This window comes from Podarcis tiliguerta (assembly GCF_965153285.1).
Source record: "Podarcis tiliguerta genome assembly, chromosome: 2".
In the NCBI taxonomy this organism is placed as follows: domain Eukaryota; kingdom Metazoa; phylum Chordata; class Lepidosauria; order Squamata; family Lacertidae; genus Podarcis; species Podarcis tiliguerta.
The window spans coordinates 40,064,868-40,080,665 of record NC_139535.1 but is presented as its reverse complement, the minus strand read 5'-3'; the positions used below and the strand labels follow the sequence as shown (position 1 = coordinate 40,080,665).

General features: G+C 41.3%; 2 protein-coding genes and 1 long non-coding RNA gene across 3 annotated transcripts in view; 1 reads left to right on the top strand and 2 right to left on the bottom strand.

The window, feature by feature from the left end:
• Positions 1-15,798, top strand: part of MGLL (monoglyceride lipase) — a 150,443-nt gene that overhangs the window by 144 nt on the left and 134,501 nt on the right. The window lies entirely within an intron of this gene.
• The window catches only part of KBTBD12 (kelch repeat and BTB domain containing 12), a 51,064-nt gene that overhangs the window by 2,197 nt on the left and 33,069 nt on the right, over positions 1-15,798 (bottom strand). Inside the window, exon 5 of the mRNA XM_083418512.1 lies at positions 14,425-14,622. Within this exon, the coding sequence (XP_083274638.1) occupies positions 14,425-14,622 (198 nt within the window). The remainder of the gene's footprint in view (positions 1-14,424; positions 14,623-15,798) is intronic.
• On the bottom strand, positions 937-5,988 carry LOC310667190. The gene is made up of 4 exons (XR_014506189.1): positions 5,298-5,988; positions 3,176-3,792; positions 1,866-2,932; positions 937-1,829 (listed from the first exon to the last, which is right to left on the bottom strand). It is a non-coding gene; the product is annotated as an uncharacterized lncRNA (long non-coding RNA).

The window sequence follows — 15,798 nt, the reverse complement described above, 5'->3', positions numbered from 1 at the left end:
AAAGCAAAAAATTCTTTTATGTTATGCTTAGATTAAAAGGAGATATGGCAGTGACTGAAGCATGATTTGCAAACCCAATATTTGTATTCCAAGCTGTACAATGTGTCTGGAAACTCCAGGCTGTGCTGATTTGACTTAAGAATGCCAAGTCAGTTTTTGCTTGGCTTATAACAAAAAACATCATTCATTGAGTATTGGTTCTCTCCTTTGACCACTGTATCTAAAAAGGAAACAAACTTGGTTCTTGGATGTGCCCAAAGTAATTGCATGCTGAATGCATTCTAAACTAATATAGTGCTACATGGTCCAGAATTGTCCTTTTTCTATAAAGTTTGTTTACAAGTAAATATTTTCCAGCAAAATTCCCTTGCAATGTTAATGGAAAACTCCCTCCTTACTGGTTTTACCTGGTTTATTGCTTCCTTGCAGAGATGGGGGATATTTAACTACTGGTTTTCTTGGACTTACTTTCTTTCCTTTTTTGCAAAATCAAATAAAGATCAAAAATAAATGAAAGGAAATCAATAATTTAATTTCTTATCCTCATCTATAAGGTAAAGGTACCCCTGCCCGTACCGGCCAGTCTTGACAGACTCTAGGGTTGAGCGCCCATCTCACTCAAGAGGCCGGGGGCCAGCACTGTCCGGAGACACTTCCGGGTCACGTGGCCAGCGTGACATCGCTGCTCTGGTGAGCCAGAGCCGCACACGGAAACGCCGTTTACCTTCCCGCTAGTAAGCGGTCCCTATTTATCTACTTGCACTTTGACATGCTTTCGAACTGCTAGGTTGGCAGGCGCTGGGACCGAACAACGGGAGCGCACCCCGCCGCGGGGATTCGAACCGCTGACCTTTCGATCGGCAAGCCCTAGGCGCTGAGGCTTTTACCCACAGCGCCACCCGCGTCCCTGTCCTCATCTATACTGAACAGAAAACAAGTAACATGGGCATTCCCTGCTAGCAGGAGTTTTAATGAAAGGGCCTGATTGCCTGTAAAAGCCTCAGTAGGGTTTTGCCTATCTATGCTGGTGCTACAACTGCTTTTTATTGACAAGAAAAGAAAAAGAAAATGTGCATCAGTTCAGGGGTTGGGGGAAAACAACACTGAAGACACTGCAAGACAGTGACCAAGCAATGATAGCTTCTGGGTTATCTATAAAAAGTGAGTGTCGAAGAAAGGATAGCAGTTATTGAAAAAAGGGCTAGTGTGCAAACAATCCAATTTGTTTTGGCCGCTTGGACAGAAGAATTCATGCAAGTGAGTTAACAGTTATTTGGGCCCTGTCCCCAACCCCCCCAATTCAAGGGATGGTGGGGACTTCACCCACAAATAAAAATCTTGCATGCCAAATAATCTAATATTACTCGCACATAACTTAAACCTAGTGCTATATTTATTTCACTGCAAGTAAATGACTTGTTCTACATTTCCCAATGGCTGCAATTAAGAGATGTTAGGATGGGAGCCCCCAGTAAGAAAGGACTCTAAATACCAGCTGCTGAGGAGCTCACAAGAAGAGTGACTTTTGCCCTCCTGTTCTGCTGATGAGCTTCTCATTGGCATCTGCTGGGCCACTGTGAGAACAGGAGGTTGGGCTAGATGGGCCTTTGGTCTGGTCTAGCAGGGATCTTCATGCTCTTATGACTCCTGGCTCTGGGCCCTGTTGTCACACTTGCCCTGCATTCACATCTCAAGCACTAATTTGCTATGGCTGGAATCTTTTGGTGTGTGAAACGGCATAACCCTGCAGAAAACACATTGCAAGGAATGTGGGATGGTTTCCCAATGTTTGGCGTGGTCATGGAAAAAAGAGGAACTAAAATGAGTAACTTCGGCAGGCAGCTGCAAATCACACAGAAGTGAACAAACTAATTAGAGTGGATGTTGGCTTGCAAGTAGATTCAGCAATGGTTAGATCTGCATTAAAAGGTATGTATGCTACCCTAAGTATGCCATTCTGATCCTGGTTCTCTTACATTGTGGATAAAACTGTTGTTGTGGATAAAACTGAGGGTACTTTTACTTACAAGGATGAGACCTGCCTCTTTAAACTTAACTCGGAATGCAATTACTAAACCTTTATTGGCTGCAGTGAACCTTCAACATCCTTTCCAAATTCTTCCCCAAATTAGTAGCCTTCACATGCGACACACAAAGACATGTCAGACATTCTCAAATGCATTGTGTAAGAAAATGCCCTCCAGGCTTCTGGAAACTGAGTTTTGTGGTTTCCATGGGCATGAGTGTTAAGCAGCCATCTCCTTCGCAGGGTGGAGACAACTTTCAGTGCCTCTCTTGTACTTTGTCTGTTTGGAAAAACTGATGGATTTGGCAAGAGCAGTTAGATTCAAGCAACTCTGTTAAAGCCAGTTTTTATAAAGAGCAGCTTTTAACCATGGCTGAGCAATCGTACCGTAACAAAAGAGCCACCAAGCAAGAGAGAATTTTGCTTCAGAGTTCTTTCCCCCCTCTTCTTTTATAGGTGAACGGAAGAGCCATTTATTTTCTAGCACAAAAGCTGGGCTTTTTGACACCTATTACAAAAAGCCAACTGCTTTGGTATTAATGAGAAGTTCTTTTAAAGCTACCTCCCCCCCCGCCCCAATACCAGTTAGAAATTTTCAGCTGAACTTTTGCTGTAGCTAAAATGTGTGGATAGGATTTGCTCATCTTTTTCATTCTCTGCTCTGAGGAATTTCTAGGTCTACCTTGGCTTGGTACAGCCATTGAGGTAGTGGATTATAACTCTTTGAGCAATTTCACACATTGTACAGCAACAAACTTGGGTTTGCCACTGTTCACCCTCAGCAGGGAGTCATAGCCAATTCCAATGCACATCCTCCCAAATGTCTGTTTGTTGCATTCCCACTGAATTTCCAGCAAATTTATTCACTGTTAACACAGGAAATTATTTACTGGACTCTGACTGGGGCTTTCTCTTCATTTGTAATACAGTGGTACCTCAGGTTACATATGCTTCAGGTTACATACGCTTCAGGTTACAGACTCCGCTAACCCAGAAATAGTGCTTCAGGTTAAGAACTTTGCTTCAGGATGAGAACAGAAATCGTGCTCTGGCGGCATGGCAGTAGCAGGAGGCCCCATTAGCTAAACTGGTGCTTCAGGTTAAGAACAGTTTCAGGTTAAGTACGGACCTCCGAAACGAATTAAGTACTTAACCTGAGGTACCACTGTATCTCCATTATAATCTTGCCCTTTCTTGAGGACTATAAAAGTGGAACAAGAGGAGAGGCTATTTTGCTGCTTTTCAGGGGTGCTCATTATACCTTATTTATGGATGATGAAATTATGCCATTGGAATAATGTGCACAGTGATTTCTTTGGCATGGGGTAATTGTTTATTATGATATTTGTATTCTGTGTTTTAATAAATATTGTACTTATGGATTTTATTTTTGTGTAGTTGCATGTTCTGAAACCTTTGAGATGGGGAAGATAGAAAACAAGTTAAATAAATACAGTAGTCCTTTATCACTTTGCATACAGTAACTGCAATCCTAAGAAGTGAAACCGATAAAGTCACATACTGTACATTTCATTTCTCTAGCTTTTCATTGCTCACAAAATTGACATAGGTCTGCAGGAACAGGAGATGCAAGCTTATGTGCTGAAGAGGGGAGTGAACAGCTGTAAAAACATTGGTTTTTTTGAAAAAGGAATAGATCATTGAAATTGTGGAAGCAGTGCTAGGAGAAAAGGAAGCAGCATCGCTGGGTGCCTATGTTTACATAGATCAGATGAGGATTCTTGCTGATGAGGACTCCTTATGGTCTAAAGATTAAAACATTTTTTTAAAAAAAAATTGCATTTAATGGCAAATAGGAAGGAGAGAAAGGAAGGTGTCATTAACCAGTCAGAATTCCACAGGCATTTACCTGTGCTTGTCGTGGAACCAGCTACCAAAAGTGAATGTACTTGTCTTGTTTTGACAAACTAAGTAAAATCTCAATGGATCATTGGAGATTTGGCAAAATGTCACTCATTGTACAATTATGTCAAGCCTTAAATTCATCTGATGCTGGCATTTAACACCATTATTAGCCAGTTGTGTCCATAGTACAGTATGACAAGTAATTTATGTTGGAGGCATAAGGCAGCTAATCTGGAATGTTACATTTTGAGTTTACTTTAAGGTTGTGAAATTTTGGTCTGACATGGTAAAGGAGATTGAAGTGATAACAAGATATGTACAGTACTACTAATTGATCCTTTATTTTATTTGCACTGATAAAGGATCAAACACCATTGGAATATAGGGAATTAGTTCAACAATTATTGACAGTTCTTAAACTGATCATCTTTTATAACTGGGAAAAATGAACTTAGCAACACTGGAGGAATAGATATTTCAAGTATGAGATATTGTACATATCATTAAACTAAAGTGAGACAGAGAGGGAAGATAATCTGATGATCTCTTTGTGAACAAATTGAATGTGTTTATTAGCTATTGGTGCAATAAAGTACAGGACCATGCAAACCCACACAGACTATTGGGTTTGTTGTGAGCTTGGCAAGGTGGTTTCAGTTTATATTTTTATGTATAGCTTTGTTCTTTCTTTTTTTTTACATTATGGATAGTATCTTTCAAATCACAAATTTAGCAGTGAATTATTATTTTTAAAGACCAGGTAAGGCTTTAAAACTTTCATGTTTGCACCTCTGTCCAGGATAAGTGCCACTAGCTTACCTTTACAGTGGTGCCTCGCAAGACGAAATTAATTCGTTCTGCGAGTTTTTTCGTCTTGCGAAGCACCGCTGTGCATTGACAGTTTCCCATAGGAATGCATTGACGTTTTTTTTAAAAAAGGCGCAAGACGTTTTCATCTTGTGAAGCAAGCCCATAGGGAAATTCGTCTTGCAAAGCAACTCAAAAAACAAAAAACTCTTTCGTCCTGCGAGTTTTTCGTCTTGCGAGGCATTCATCTTGCGAGGTACCACTGTATTTGTTTTTTATTAGGAAACATACTTGCTTAATATTCCTAGCCATACTATGCTCTGCAACATTCTTGCAGATGCTCTGCAAGGGAAGAAGCACTACTTGGAAGCTCATAAACTTCCATTTCCAAGTATGAATGCATTTTGCCACTCAGACATAACCAGGCTGGGTTTTGCTGTTACAGCTGTAAGGCAGGCTGACTCGGCCTCCTTCACTCAAGACTGGCCACTGCACGGGGAAGCTTACAGATTGCTTTAGGGTATGCTGGATAAATATTTAATCTACTTCTCTGTTCTTTGAAAATTGCATTCCATATGTGGTTAGAGTTTATACTTACCGCTATGGTACTACATATCGATTGCTGCTGCTACTGTACTTTCTTTCTCTCCCTTTTTATGGGAAAATTGCATTTTTCAGGAAAGGCAATTTTGAAGATGAAACTCCAACTTCATTCATATCTATCTATCTAGATAGATAGATATTGAATTGCAGAAAAGTGTCTGCAATTCAATATTTGAGTTGTCATGTACTTTTTAATGTTCTTCCATGCAAGAACAGCAAAAAATAGGAAGTTGGCATCTAAAGCACATGGCTTTCTTTTTTTTTAAATGGAAGGTTGAATCTTATTTTATGCTGGATGGTTGCCTCCTGTCCCTTGAACTATGAAAAGGAATCAAATCAAAAGAGTTTGGTTGTCAAAAGTACGTATATGTACATGTCTACACCATCCCAGGGACCGTAATTTGCAAATGGTAGCATGGTGAGGTCAGAACCCTTAACAAACTAAAGTTCTCAGGCTTCCTCCTCTGCCTTAAATGTATTTTGTGGATGTAACCCAAGTCTAATAATTCTGGGTAAGTTACTTTCATGAATGCTATAACCCACAGAAACAGATGTTGGCAAAAGGAGAAAAGAGGATAAATGATCTGAACAGTGTCGAACAGGAAGGCTGTTGCATAGTCTGGAAATAAGATCTAGTTCCTGAGTCACTGAAATTTCTAAGTCTTTATGTGGTCAAGAACTGCAATAGCAAGTCCCCAGTCTCCCATACTGTTATTCCCACTCTGATGGTGTTTCCTGCTTGGCAGGGGGTTGGACTCGATGGCCCTTGTGGTCTATTCCAACTCTATGATTCTAGGATTCTATTATTGTTCATTGTCTATGTTATCTAGTTGAGATTCCTGCATTGCAGGGGGTTGGACTAAAAGACCCCCAGGGTTACGTCCAACTTTACAATTCTATGATTATGTCTCCCTGCAGTTCTTCTACCCTTCTCACCACATCTGCTCTGTCCCAGCCACACCCTCTCTTTTCCTTAATGGGTCCTCAAGATCCTATCACTTTCCCCCAGCACTACCACTCCTTCTAGCCTTGCACGACCCAAATATTTCCCTCTCCCTTCTCAGAAGCAGAGGTGGGTCTATCAGAGGGGATGAAACCATTGTGAACTGCTGCTCTTGGTAATTTGACCCACCAGGTATGCATTAAGAGAGAGTTCAGCTGCTTTTGCAGCTATGTAGAAGAGAGAGTGCAAAATCTTCGCCCCTTCCTGAACCTAGCATCCTTATCCTTGACATTTTTTTGGTACTCAACACTGCAAGGCTACCTCCTCAGCAGTACCCTGCTATCCGGACAACAGTTTTCTTAATTTTTATCAGGTGCTTGAAATCCAGACCAGTTAATTTTACCATTCCATGCATCAGTCTATGGCCACAGTCAGAAATAATTCCTACCCTTAACAGGTCATTCTCCTTATGATCCATCCTCTAAGTTCTCTTTGTACAGTTGCCAAGCTACTGGTTCTAAATCAGGACCGGTTCTATAGTAGGAATTCCTTCCTGTTGCTCTTGATGTGGGATTGCCTGAACACTGCTACAGAAGAGGCAAAAGAAGCACTATATGTGTGAGTGTTGCTTTCTTTCTCTCGTTAAGGCAGTTAGACCCCCAGGTGAGGGCTGTTTAAATGGCCAGGGAGTGGACCCAAGGGAAGCCGTCAGCTCCGCCCCCTGGCACAGCCCATGTCCAAGCCTGCATCCCCATTCGCCAAACCAGGATGCAAGCCAGGATCCGGCTCCTGATAGGTGAGCGGACTTCTACAATCACATGGTACTCTTTGAGCTGCAGAAGTCATCAAATTTCCTCTTGCGTCCTGAGAGCATCAGTTGGGGGTGCTGTTGAAACTGATGTTATTAATTCCAAAAAGATACTATGCTAGCACTTTCTAGTGCTTTCTCTTCCGTCCTCCCGCTCTCTCCCATATGCTTGTCTTATTGTACAACACAGAAATAATAATGAGTAATGTTTATATGATTGCAGTAGATTAAAAGCATCATATGGTTATGCATTGTCTTGATATTTACTATTCAAAAACAGAAAGAACATAGCCCATTTCCCCATAAATCTATCTGGCTGATTTATATGTGTTCTGTTAAAGCAATTTAATTTGATCATTGTTACAGGAGATCATATTTTCTCAGTCCAATCTAATAAGGATGGTACATTGCTGTTTTCCCAGTTCTTTGCTTGCATTATTTTTAAAGCTGTTAATAAATGTACTGTCACTTCCACAAAACCTTAAAAGCACTATTTTAGGCTCAAGAAGTGTATAATGATCACCCATTTCTATGATGGTATTATAACTATATTCCCAAAAAACAAACAAAACAAAACAAAAAAGGATGATAAGGCACTATCAAAATATATCCATAAAACCTGCTCTTCTTACCCCACATCTCCAACAATTATCCAGTCCTGTTTGATATATTAAATTCAGCTTGTATGGTGTAACATACTATTGATACAGGATTTTGAAATTATTTCCCCTTAAATCTGCTGGTACCAGCCTACATAGAATATGACTCCATAACCATTTCCATTCATCTGTTCTTATTTCAGATCTAACATCCCTTTCTCATTTTCTCATAAAATTACCGTTTGTTCTGTATCTCAAATCATATAGTAGAATTTACCTATGGCCCCTTTCATGTTTACTTTATTTTATTAGTGTTCCATATTTTGTAAGTATAAAAGTTATTGCTCCCCTAATCTGAAAGAACTGAAACGCTGGGTGTCTTGTTCCTCCCATTATTTTTGTGATTTTCTCATAGGCAATATTTTGTCCAGTCAATAATATATTAATAACATCTAACCCTGTGATTTACCAATCTTTAAAAACTCCTATTAGACCAGAATCAGGGTTTATGAATTCATTATAGAAAAATGAAGTTAATGGGGAAAGTCCTGGGCATACCGTTGCTTTAACTTTGACAATTATGCCTTCCCAAGTAATGACTCTACTTCTATATTATCTGGAGAAAACCAGTCCTTTATTAAAGCTCATTTTATCGCTTGACAGTACCAAACTATATTTGGAATTCCCAGACCTTTTCTGTCTTCTTTATTATATAACATCTCCAATAATTTTGTTTTAAAGAGTCCTGTGTTACAGCCTCTTGTGCCTGGTAAAAATATTGGGCAAATGTGCCTGTCCGACAGACTGAAAAACTGAATAGCTTAGAAGTGGCAATGGGGATTCATGAGATAATGGGGATTCTATCATGCATCATAGAACCAAAATGTTGGCAGGGGTTACAAGGCCCTGTGTGGTAGGAGTGTGTGGTTTAGGGACTTCTCCAAACAAACTGTTTATTGAGTGTTCATCCCAATTTACTTGCACAAAGCCTGAGCGAAGGTTGTACAATATCTGCTCTTTGCTGAGCATTTGTTCTGATTTGTTTGCAGGGAGGTTATACATCATCCCATCAGCTGATCATGATTCCAGACTTTTTAGTGCATTTTCCCATCACTTTTCTAACTGCAAAATGTGTGTTTTTTAAGTTGATTTGTTGCATCAGAGCCTTTAATCCACTTTTGTTGTGTGAACCTACATTTCTAGTATGCAGTTGAATCCCTCTCAAAAAATAGTGACAGTCTCTGGAGGCAACCTAGACCTGTGTGTCCCACATGCAAAGAAGGCATGTCTGCAGCCCCAATAGCGCTATATTACTCTGGCTTGGGAGTCATGCACACTGCAGCACATTCTTGGTTTGGAGCTACCCTGCGGATTATGTAACTCCAATCCTGTGACAACTGGTTTTGGGGAGTGTCCTCCCTTTCCCAACTCTATGAGTATAAATCAAATGGAAAGACTTTGCTTTGGGTACTACTGCCATCAGAGTTGGAGTTGTTTCCCACCAGAGACAGGACCTTTTCAGTGGTGGCACTCAAACCATTCACTGTCCAGTTGAAGCCTGCAAAGCCCACCCAATTTAGGCCTATAGCAAAAACTCACTTTCCCATCTAGTTTTTAAGTTGAGCCATCTGTGTAAACAATGTGTCGTTGCAGCCCCGATATTGCTGGTGTTTTTCTTTCTCATACTGTTTCTCTATAATTGTTTTTATAATGCTGATATTGCTGACTTGTTATTTTAAACCACATCAAGGGCCATATTGATGGAATAGCATAGAATAAAATTGATTGCTTAATGCACAATCATTTCAAACTAACAAAATATCTGCCAATAAGCTGGGTAAGTGGGGGGGGGGACACATTGCAGGGACCCAGGGGTCTCCTCTTAGTGGAAGTCAGACCACACAACACCAAGGGCAAGAGGCAGGTTTTAACCCCATTGCTTACAGCCATCTCTTTATATTTCCATTTGGGAGCAAATGGTAGGCATTCGGTTACAAAAGAACATAAAAGAGAAGATTTTGTAAATATTACTTATAATATTAGTTATTACTATTTATTATTTATTACATTTGTATTTTGCCCTTCACCTGAAGATCATGGAACAGCTCACAACACAAAAAAACAAACAAAATGAGAACACAAAATAACTAATAAAACAAAAACAAACCAATGACCCCCTCCCATACATTTAAAAGGCTGTAGAATATTTAATCAGCCCTGGTTATAGAGAAATGTCTTTGCCTGGCACCTAAAGATATGTAATGAAGGAGCCAGGCAAGTCTCCCTAGGGAGAACATGCCACAAAATGGGGAGCCACTGCAGAAAAGGCCCGTTCTTGTGTTGCCGCCCTCTAGACCTCTCATGGAAGAAGCGCACAAAGAAGGCCCTCAGAGAATGCTCACAGGGTCCAGGTTGGTTCATATGGGGAGAGGCCATCCTTGAGGGGTTGTGGTCCTGAGTCATTTAAGGCTTTAAGGTCAAAACCAGCCCTTTGAAATGTGACAATTGTGTCAGGCAAACACAGGCCACAGCTGTCAGCCCCTGGAGGCCTGGAGGTTTAGCTTGAGAATGAAAGAGCTGTAATAGAAGCATTGTGCTACCAGTCTGCAACAACTCTCTTGAAATCAGTAATGTACGGGCAATGGCTTAGCAGTCAACCCACTTGGAAAACACAAGGCAGCTCTTGTCCACTGCATATTCCTGAGTATTCATTTAAAGACAATAGCCTCTTGGGGCAAGCAAAGCTATAAACTGTAATTGACATAGAGATTCTAAAGCAAAATTGCCTTGCTGAACCTCCCACTGCTGGATTTAATATTGCTGACAACTGGAGGACATCACTATTTGCGACACTAGGATATAATTGGAGAGGTAGAGGTGGAAAGGAGCTGAGCGGGCAGAATCACCAGAACAAAAAGATTGATTCCTCCCTGCCTTAATGTTATCATTAGATGCATATTAGCAGAATCAGCCCAGTTAATAAGCAAATAACTGTTTTACTGCATTAATGGAAGAAAGAGTGCAGATTCCTGGCTGATGTCAGAGCAGGTTGGAAAAGGGATTTCAAGCAGAGTTTTCAAGCTACTTATAATGAACTCTCTTAATGCTTAATGTCGTATAGAATAATGGGAAGACAGCAATTACTAATAGCAAGGATGGGCCAATATTAAGCAGCAAATCAAGCATGAAAAATCATAGCTGCCTGCAGTCTCTACAGTTCTCTGAACAGACTCCATCTCAGTGTCAAATGGACGCCATAGCTGCCTCTTCAGCCCAGCTCACTATTTATGCAAACTTTGTAAACAATGAGACTTGAGGGCATGTAGCTGTGTGCTGATCTGCGGCCAGTATTGACATCCACTGGCCTGAGCACCACTTGGGATTCTCAAATAATAATATTGTAATATAAACAATTATTTTACAGACATTTCGGATAAATGCACAGTCTTGAAAGCAGCTGTCGGGCTCTGGTCGCATTTTGTTCACATTGCAGTACAAACACATACTGAGTTTTGTGAGTTCATGCACTTAGAACCTCCAGCCGTAGTTCAGGATCTTGTTTACATGCTGTTCCCCCAGCCTCCAACTTTGGGCTACATTCTGCCATCCCTTAAAGGGCACAGGGGTGGAGGAAAGCTGTCCCACATCTAAATAACAGGGGAGAAGGGACTATTCCAAGAACTCTCCAAAGCAAGAAACTTGAGCAGTTCAGCGTGCAAAGTCAGTTTTTTGTGATGATGAGATTTGAGGTTTGTCATTAGCCCTTCTTTTGTCGTGGCAAACGTTTCTGTGAAAAACACCTCCCTTTTCCCTTCCAGTGCCAGTCCTGCCTTTCTCTAGATCAGGATAGGGCTCCAATTCCCATCATGATGGCATTTTTGACAGGGTGTTTATCATGGCAGTTCTGACGTACAAAAGGCCTTATTCAGAAACTGTATGATGATAAGTCAGTTAGTCATGCTGAATCTAATTGCTTCATTTACTTGATGCATGCCATCAGTACTCAGAATTTTTTCACCTACTAAGTTTCAGCTTTTTGTTTTTCAGATCTGAATGAAAATAAAAGATGAATAGAAGCCCGCAAAGAATAGGCAGGCTAGGGCAAATCAGTATGTGAAATCCACCTGCAGACACACACCACTGAACACACAATTGCTGGGCTCAGAGTCCTTTCATTCTTAGCATGTGTATATCTTTTGCACCCAACTCCAGGTGGCAGAACTTGAGATTTCAGTTAAAAATAATGAAGTAGAACCCACAAATCTGAAGTCTGCTAATCCCTGTCCTATGTCACAGGATCTCTTCATAATCCTTAACTTGCTCCTTTGTGAGATTTTGAGCCCATCCAAACTTTTCCGTGTGACATTTAACTACGTCCTGGCCAAGGTCACAGAAGCTGGATTGCAAACTGTTAAGTGCTACACACCAGCTCAGCCAGTGAGTGCTATAGGCTGCACTATCACAAGTGCAGGGCCCCTTCACTCTGGTGTTTTATTGATGAAACAATTGTGCACTTATACTGAACTGTCCACACAACATTAGTTGTTCTGCAATGCTCCCTCAATGTCCCGCATGGTTGCCCTCTGTCAAGGTACTCTTGCACTATAGCACAGCGAAAGTGGGAGAAAAGACACACACACTTTGAATACATGTTGTACTCAAAGTGACACAATTTAAGGAGAAAACTATGGGACATGCTCTGACTGGAAACAAAACAGTAGGTATACCCCAAAACTGTTGCAAGGGAAACCAGCATTGTGCGTAACTACCTTGATACCACCATGAGCACAAATCATCCTGAACGCACAATAAAAAGTATGCCTGGAGGGCCCCACAAGATTTACCACAGAAATACAGCTATTTATTATTACCATCATCACCAGTGTTCTGAGCTGTACAGTTCCAGGCCTCTTGAGAATGCATGAATATGTCTGTCTTTTTATTTTATTTTTTTAAGAATGGCAGTGGGAAGAAGGGTTAGTTTTGAATAGAATCCAGAACACAGAGCTTTAAAATGAAGTGAGATAACAACTCAAACCTAGCCCAGCTGGAACTACTGTCACATAAAAGATGGATGCATGTTTTGTGGTGTTCCTAAGCAGAGAATCTGGGAAGTAATTAACCTGACTTGACATTCATTAGTGCTGGATAATGTATCTGTCTGCCGGCGTTTTCCTTGTGAAAGGAACTGTGGCAACAGCAGCTGTGTCAGGTGGGAATACATGTTTGATGTACTTAAGACCTAGGTGTATTTGGCAGGCGGGGCGTGGGCAGAGAAAGAAAACCGAACAGCCACAGTATGAGAAGACTGCATGCCTGAAGCCGCCCGACAAAATATTTTTAACCAACCGTATCCAAGTATGCTGATGAGTTAGGAAGCGAAGGATGCTGATTGGTTCAATAGCTGCTACTATGACAGTGAAAATTCCATGCTTAGCGTGCTGGTTGTGTGTGTGAGTGAGGCTGGCCTTGTGGGACAGGGACCAGATTTTACACAAGTAGGACAGTATTATTCTCACTATTTGGGGAACATGATATCTCTCTTGGGACTTTAATAGTAATGATAAGATAATCCTGTTCTGTGCTTCCTTAGTGCTTATTCTCCTGTAAGCTCCATGAATATATGAAAACAAAGAAACAGTCATGCGCGGTATCAAGGATGGGGATCAGTACATATTGCACACTAGAGGGGAAGTCTGGCCAAGGGCATTGCTGTTTTTAGTTTTGACAGCTGTGAAGATCCACATATAGAAGCTGAAGGGCAGGCAAGCATTCAGATTTTTTCAACATTCTGGTGTAAACACGAAGTGAGGGCAGGTTCACACCATTGCTCACTGCACAGGCCTGGGATGTTAACAGCAAATGGCCCCCACTACTCCAGTAAAGCTGTATAGAACACACATCTCCCTGTGCATCCCCCCCAAAAAAAAATTCAGTTCTGAATTCCCCCTAACCCTCCAAAGCAGATTTTGTTGCATTCAGCAGGTAAACAAGTAGAGGAAGTTCTTGCCCTCATCCAATTACTTAATTGGATACAGCCCATATTAAATTAAATATCTATCAATCTGCTGCCCTTTCATGAAACCCAAAATCAGCTGTATAAGGCTTACCCAGCCTAATGCTAGCTAGGGCCAGCCCTACATACATGATGAATGGCTGCGGAGCCATGTTCTCAAGGCCACATCAGGTGGAATAATATAAACTACAGGATGGGGTCTCATTTAAGAGGCACTAGGAGAAAGCTGGGACGCGGGTGGCGCTGTGGGTTAAACCAGAGAGCCTAGGACTTGCCGATCAGAAGGTCAGCAGTTCAAATCCCCGTGACGGGGTAAGCTCCCATTGCTTGGTCCCTGCTCTTGCCAACCTAGCAGTTTGAAAGCACGTCAAAAGTGCAAGTAGATAAATAGGTAGCAGGAAGGTAAACGGTGTCTCCGTGTGCTGTTCTGGTTCACCACATGACCCAGAAGCTGTACGCCGGCTTCCTCAGCCAATAAAGCGAGATGAGCACCACAACAAACACCAGTCAGGACATGGGCAACATACAGAGGGTTGAAAAACTTGGGAAAATAAAAACACCCTTCAAGTTTGGTTCCAAGGGAACAGACGACATGATGCTCAGTTTGTTCATGTATCAGAAGAATAAAGGGACTATAAAAGCTGGTCAGGATGCAACTTGTATCTCTTAGGATGATGGAATCTGTATTCAGATGCCTTGGTGGCTCCTAGTGCATATTACAAAAACAGCCACATTCTCTTTGGATTTATCCAGTACCTGCTCCACGAAATCCGCCACAGACATAGAGCTTCCGTTCCACGGCACCAGCAGAGGTAGAGTTCGTTCTCAAGGAGAGAAGAGGATAGGGCATGGGAGGACCATCTCTCCAAAAATTCCTTTCAGGGTTATAGATCTCCACTGCATCAAGACATTGCCGTGACTGTCCTCTGTCTCGACCAAGACAGCCAATCCCACCTGTAGACAGAGAAAGACAAACAGACAGAGACATACATTAATGATAGCAGAAAACATGGCGGAATGCATTGCCACTAATGGCTCTTCATAGCAGCTGTGTACACAAGGCTGTTTAAAGTTGATTTGATTGATATGATATGTGCATGTCTTACACGTCATCAACACAACATTATCCTCATCCAAGTGGTAGCGTACACTCCCCATACATTTAATTCATATTTTCCTGATCTATGGATAATGAGTGCTGGGGGGGGGGCACATCCAATATAAAATTGCATGTTACCCAACTGTGGATGTACTGCATTGCATGGTATGTGTGTGTTTTTAATATGTGCATTTTGCTGAGTGTCTTCTATGAACACACCCCATACTTGCTTGGTGAGGTGCTCCTTTGTGGCTGCTGATATGGCTGAGAGTAGCATACACAGACACACAGACACAGACACACACGTTTTTAATCTGTTGTTTTGTGCAAGTCTGGTATATGGGAAAACTTGTATGTCAAAAATATTATTTTAAAAATTGTCCATCCATCAACACCTGGAGGACTCCACACTCCTTATTCTGTCCTATGTGCATATAAATAGGAGAAGAGAGGACTAAATGGTTTTGGTGTGCTGGAGAAACTTAAACTGTTGCTCACCCCTTAAAAAAACCAGGCTGGATGTGCATTCCATAGCAAGAGAGGCAAAGCACTGCACACACCTTCTAAAGAATTAAGGATGGACAAGTGAATATATGAATGAATAAAGAAATGGTCACAAGGTGGTGTGGTATAGCTTGCTGCTCTTTGCCCCTTCCTTTTTCAAAATTATGGCTGGACACACCATCATTAAGGGAAACACACACACACACACTGAATAATAAATTTGTCTATTGTACTGGCAGAACCACATTCCTCATTGCCGCAACCAAAGCAAGGAATGTAGTATCTGGGGAGAACCGTCTCGTTTTCCAAGATACAAAATATTTTAGTTTGAGTGCTGGGAAAATATGATATCCCCACAGCAGAAGTGAACTGACCCCTGAAGGAAGAATGTGGACTGTGTGCAACAGATAAGAAAGAAATGCAGACTTTCTGTGCGAGCACACACACAAATGGATCAAGTGGAAATGCCCCTATTCAGATACCTCTTAATTAAACAAAACATGAATTCACTGCCTCTTTGAAAGAGA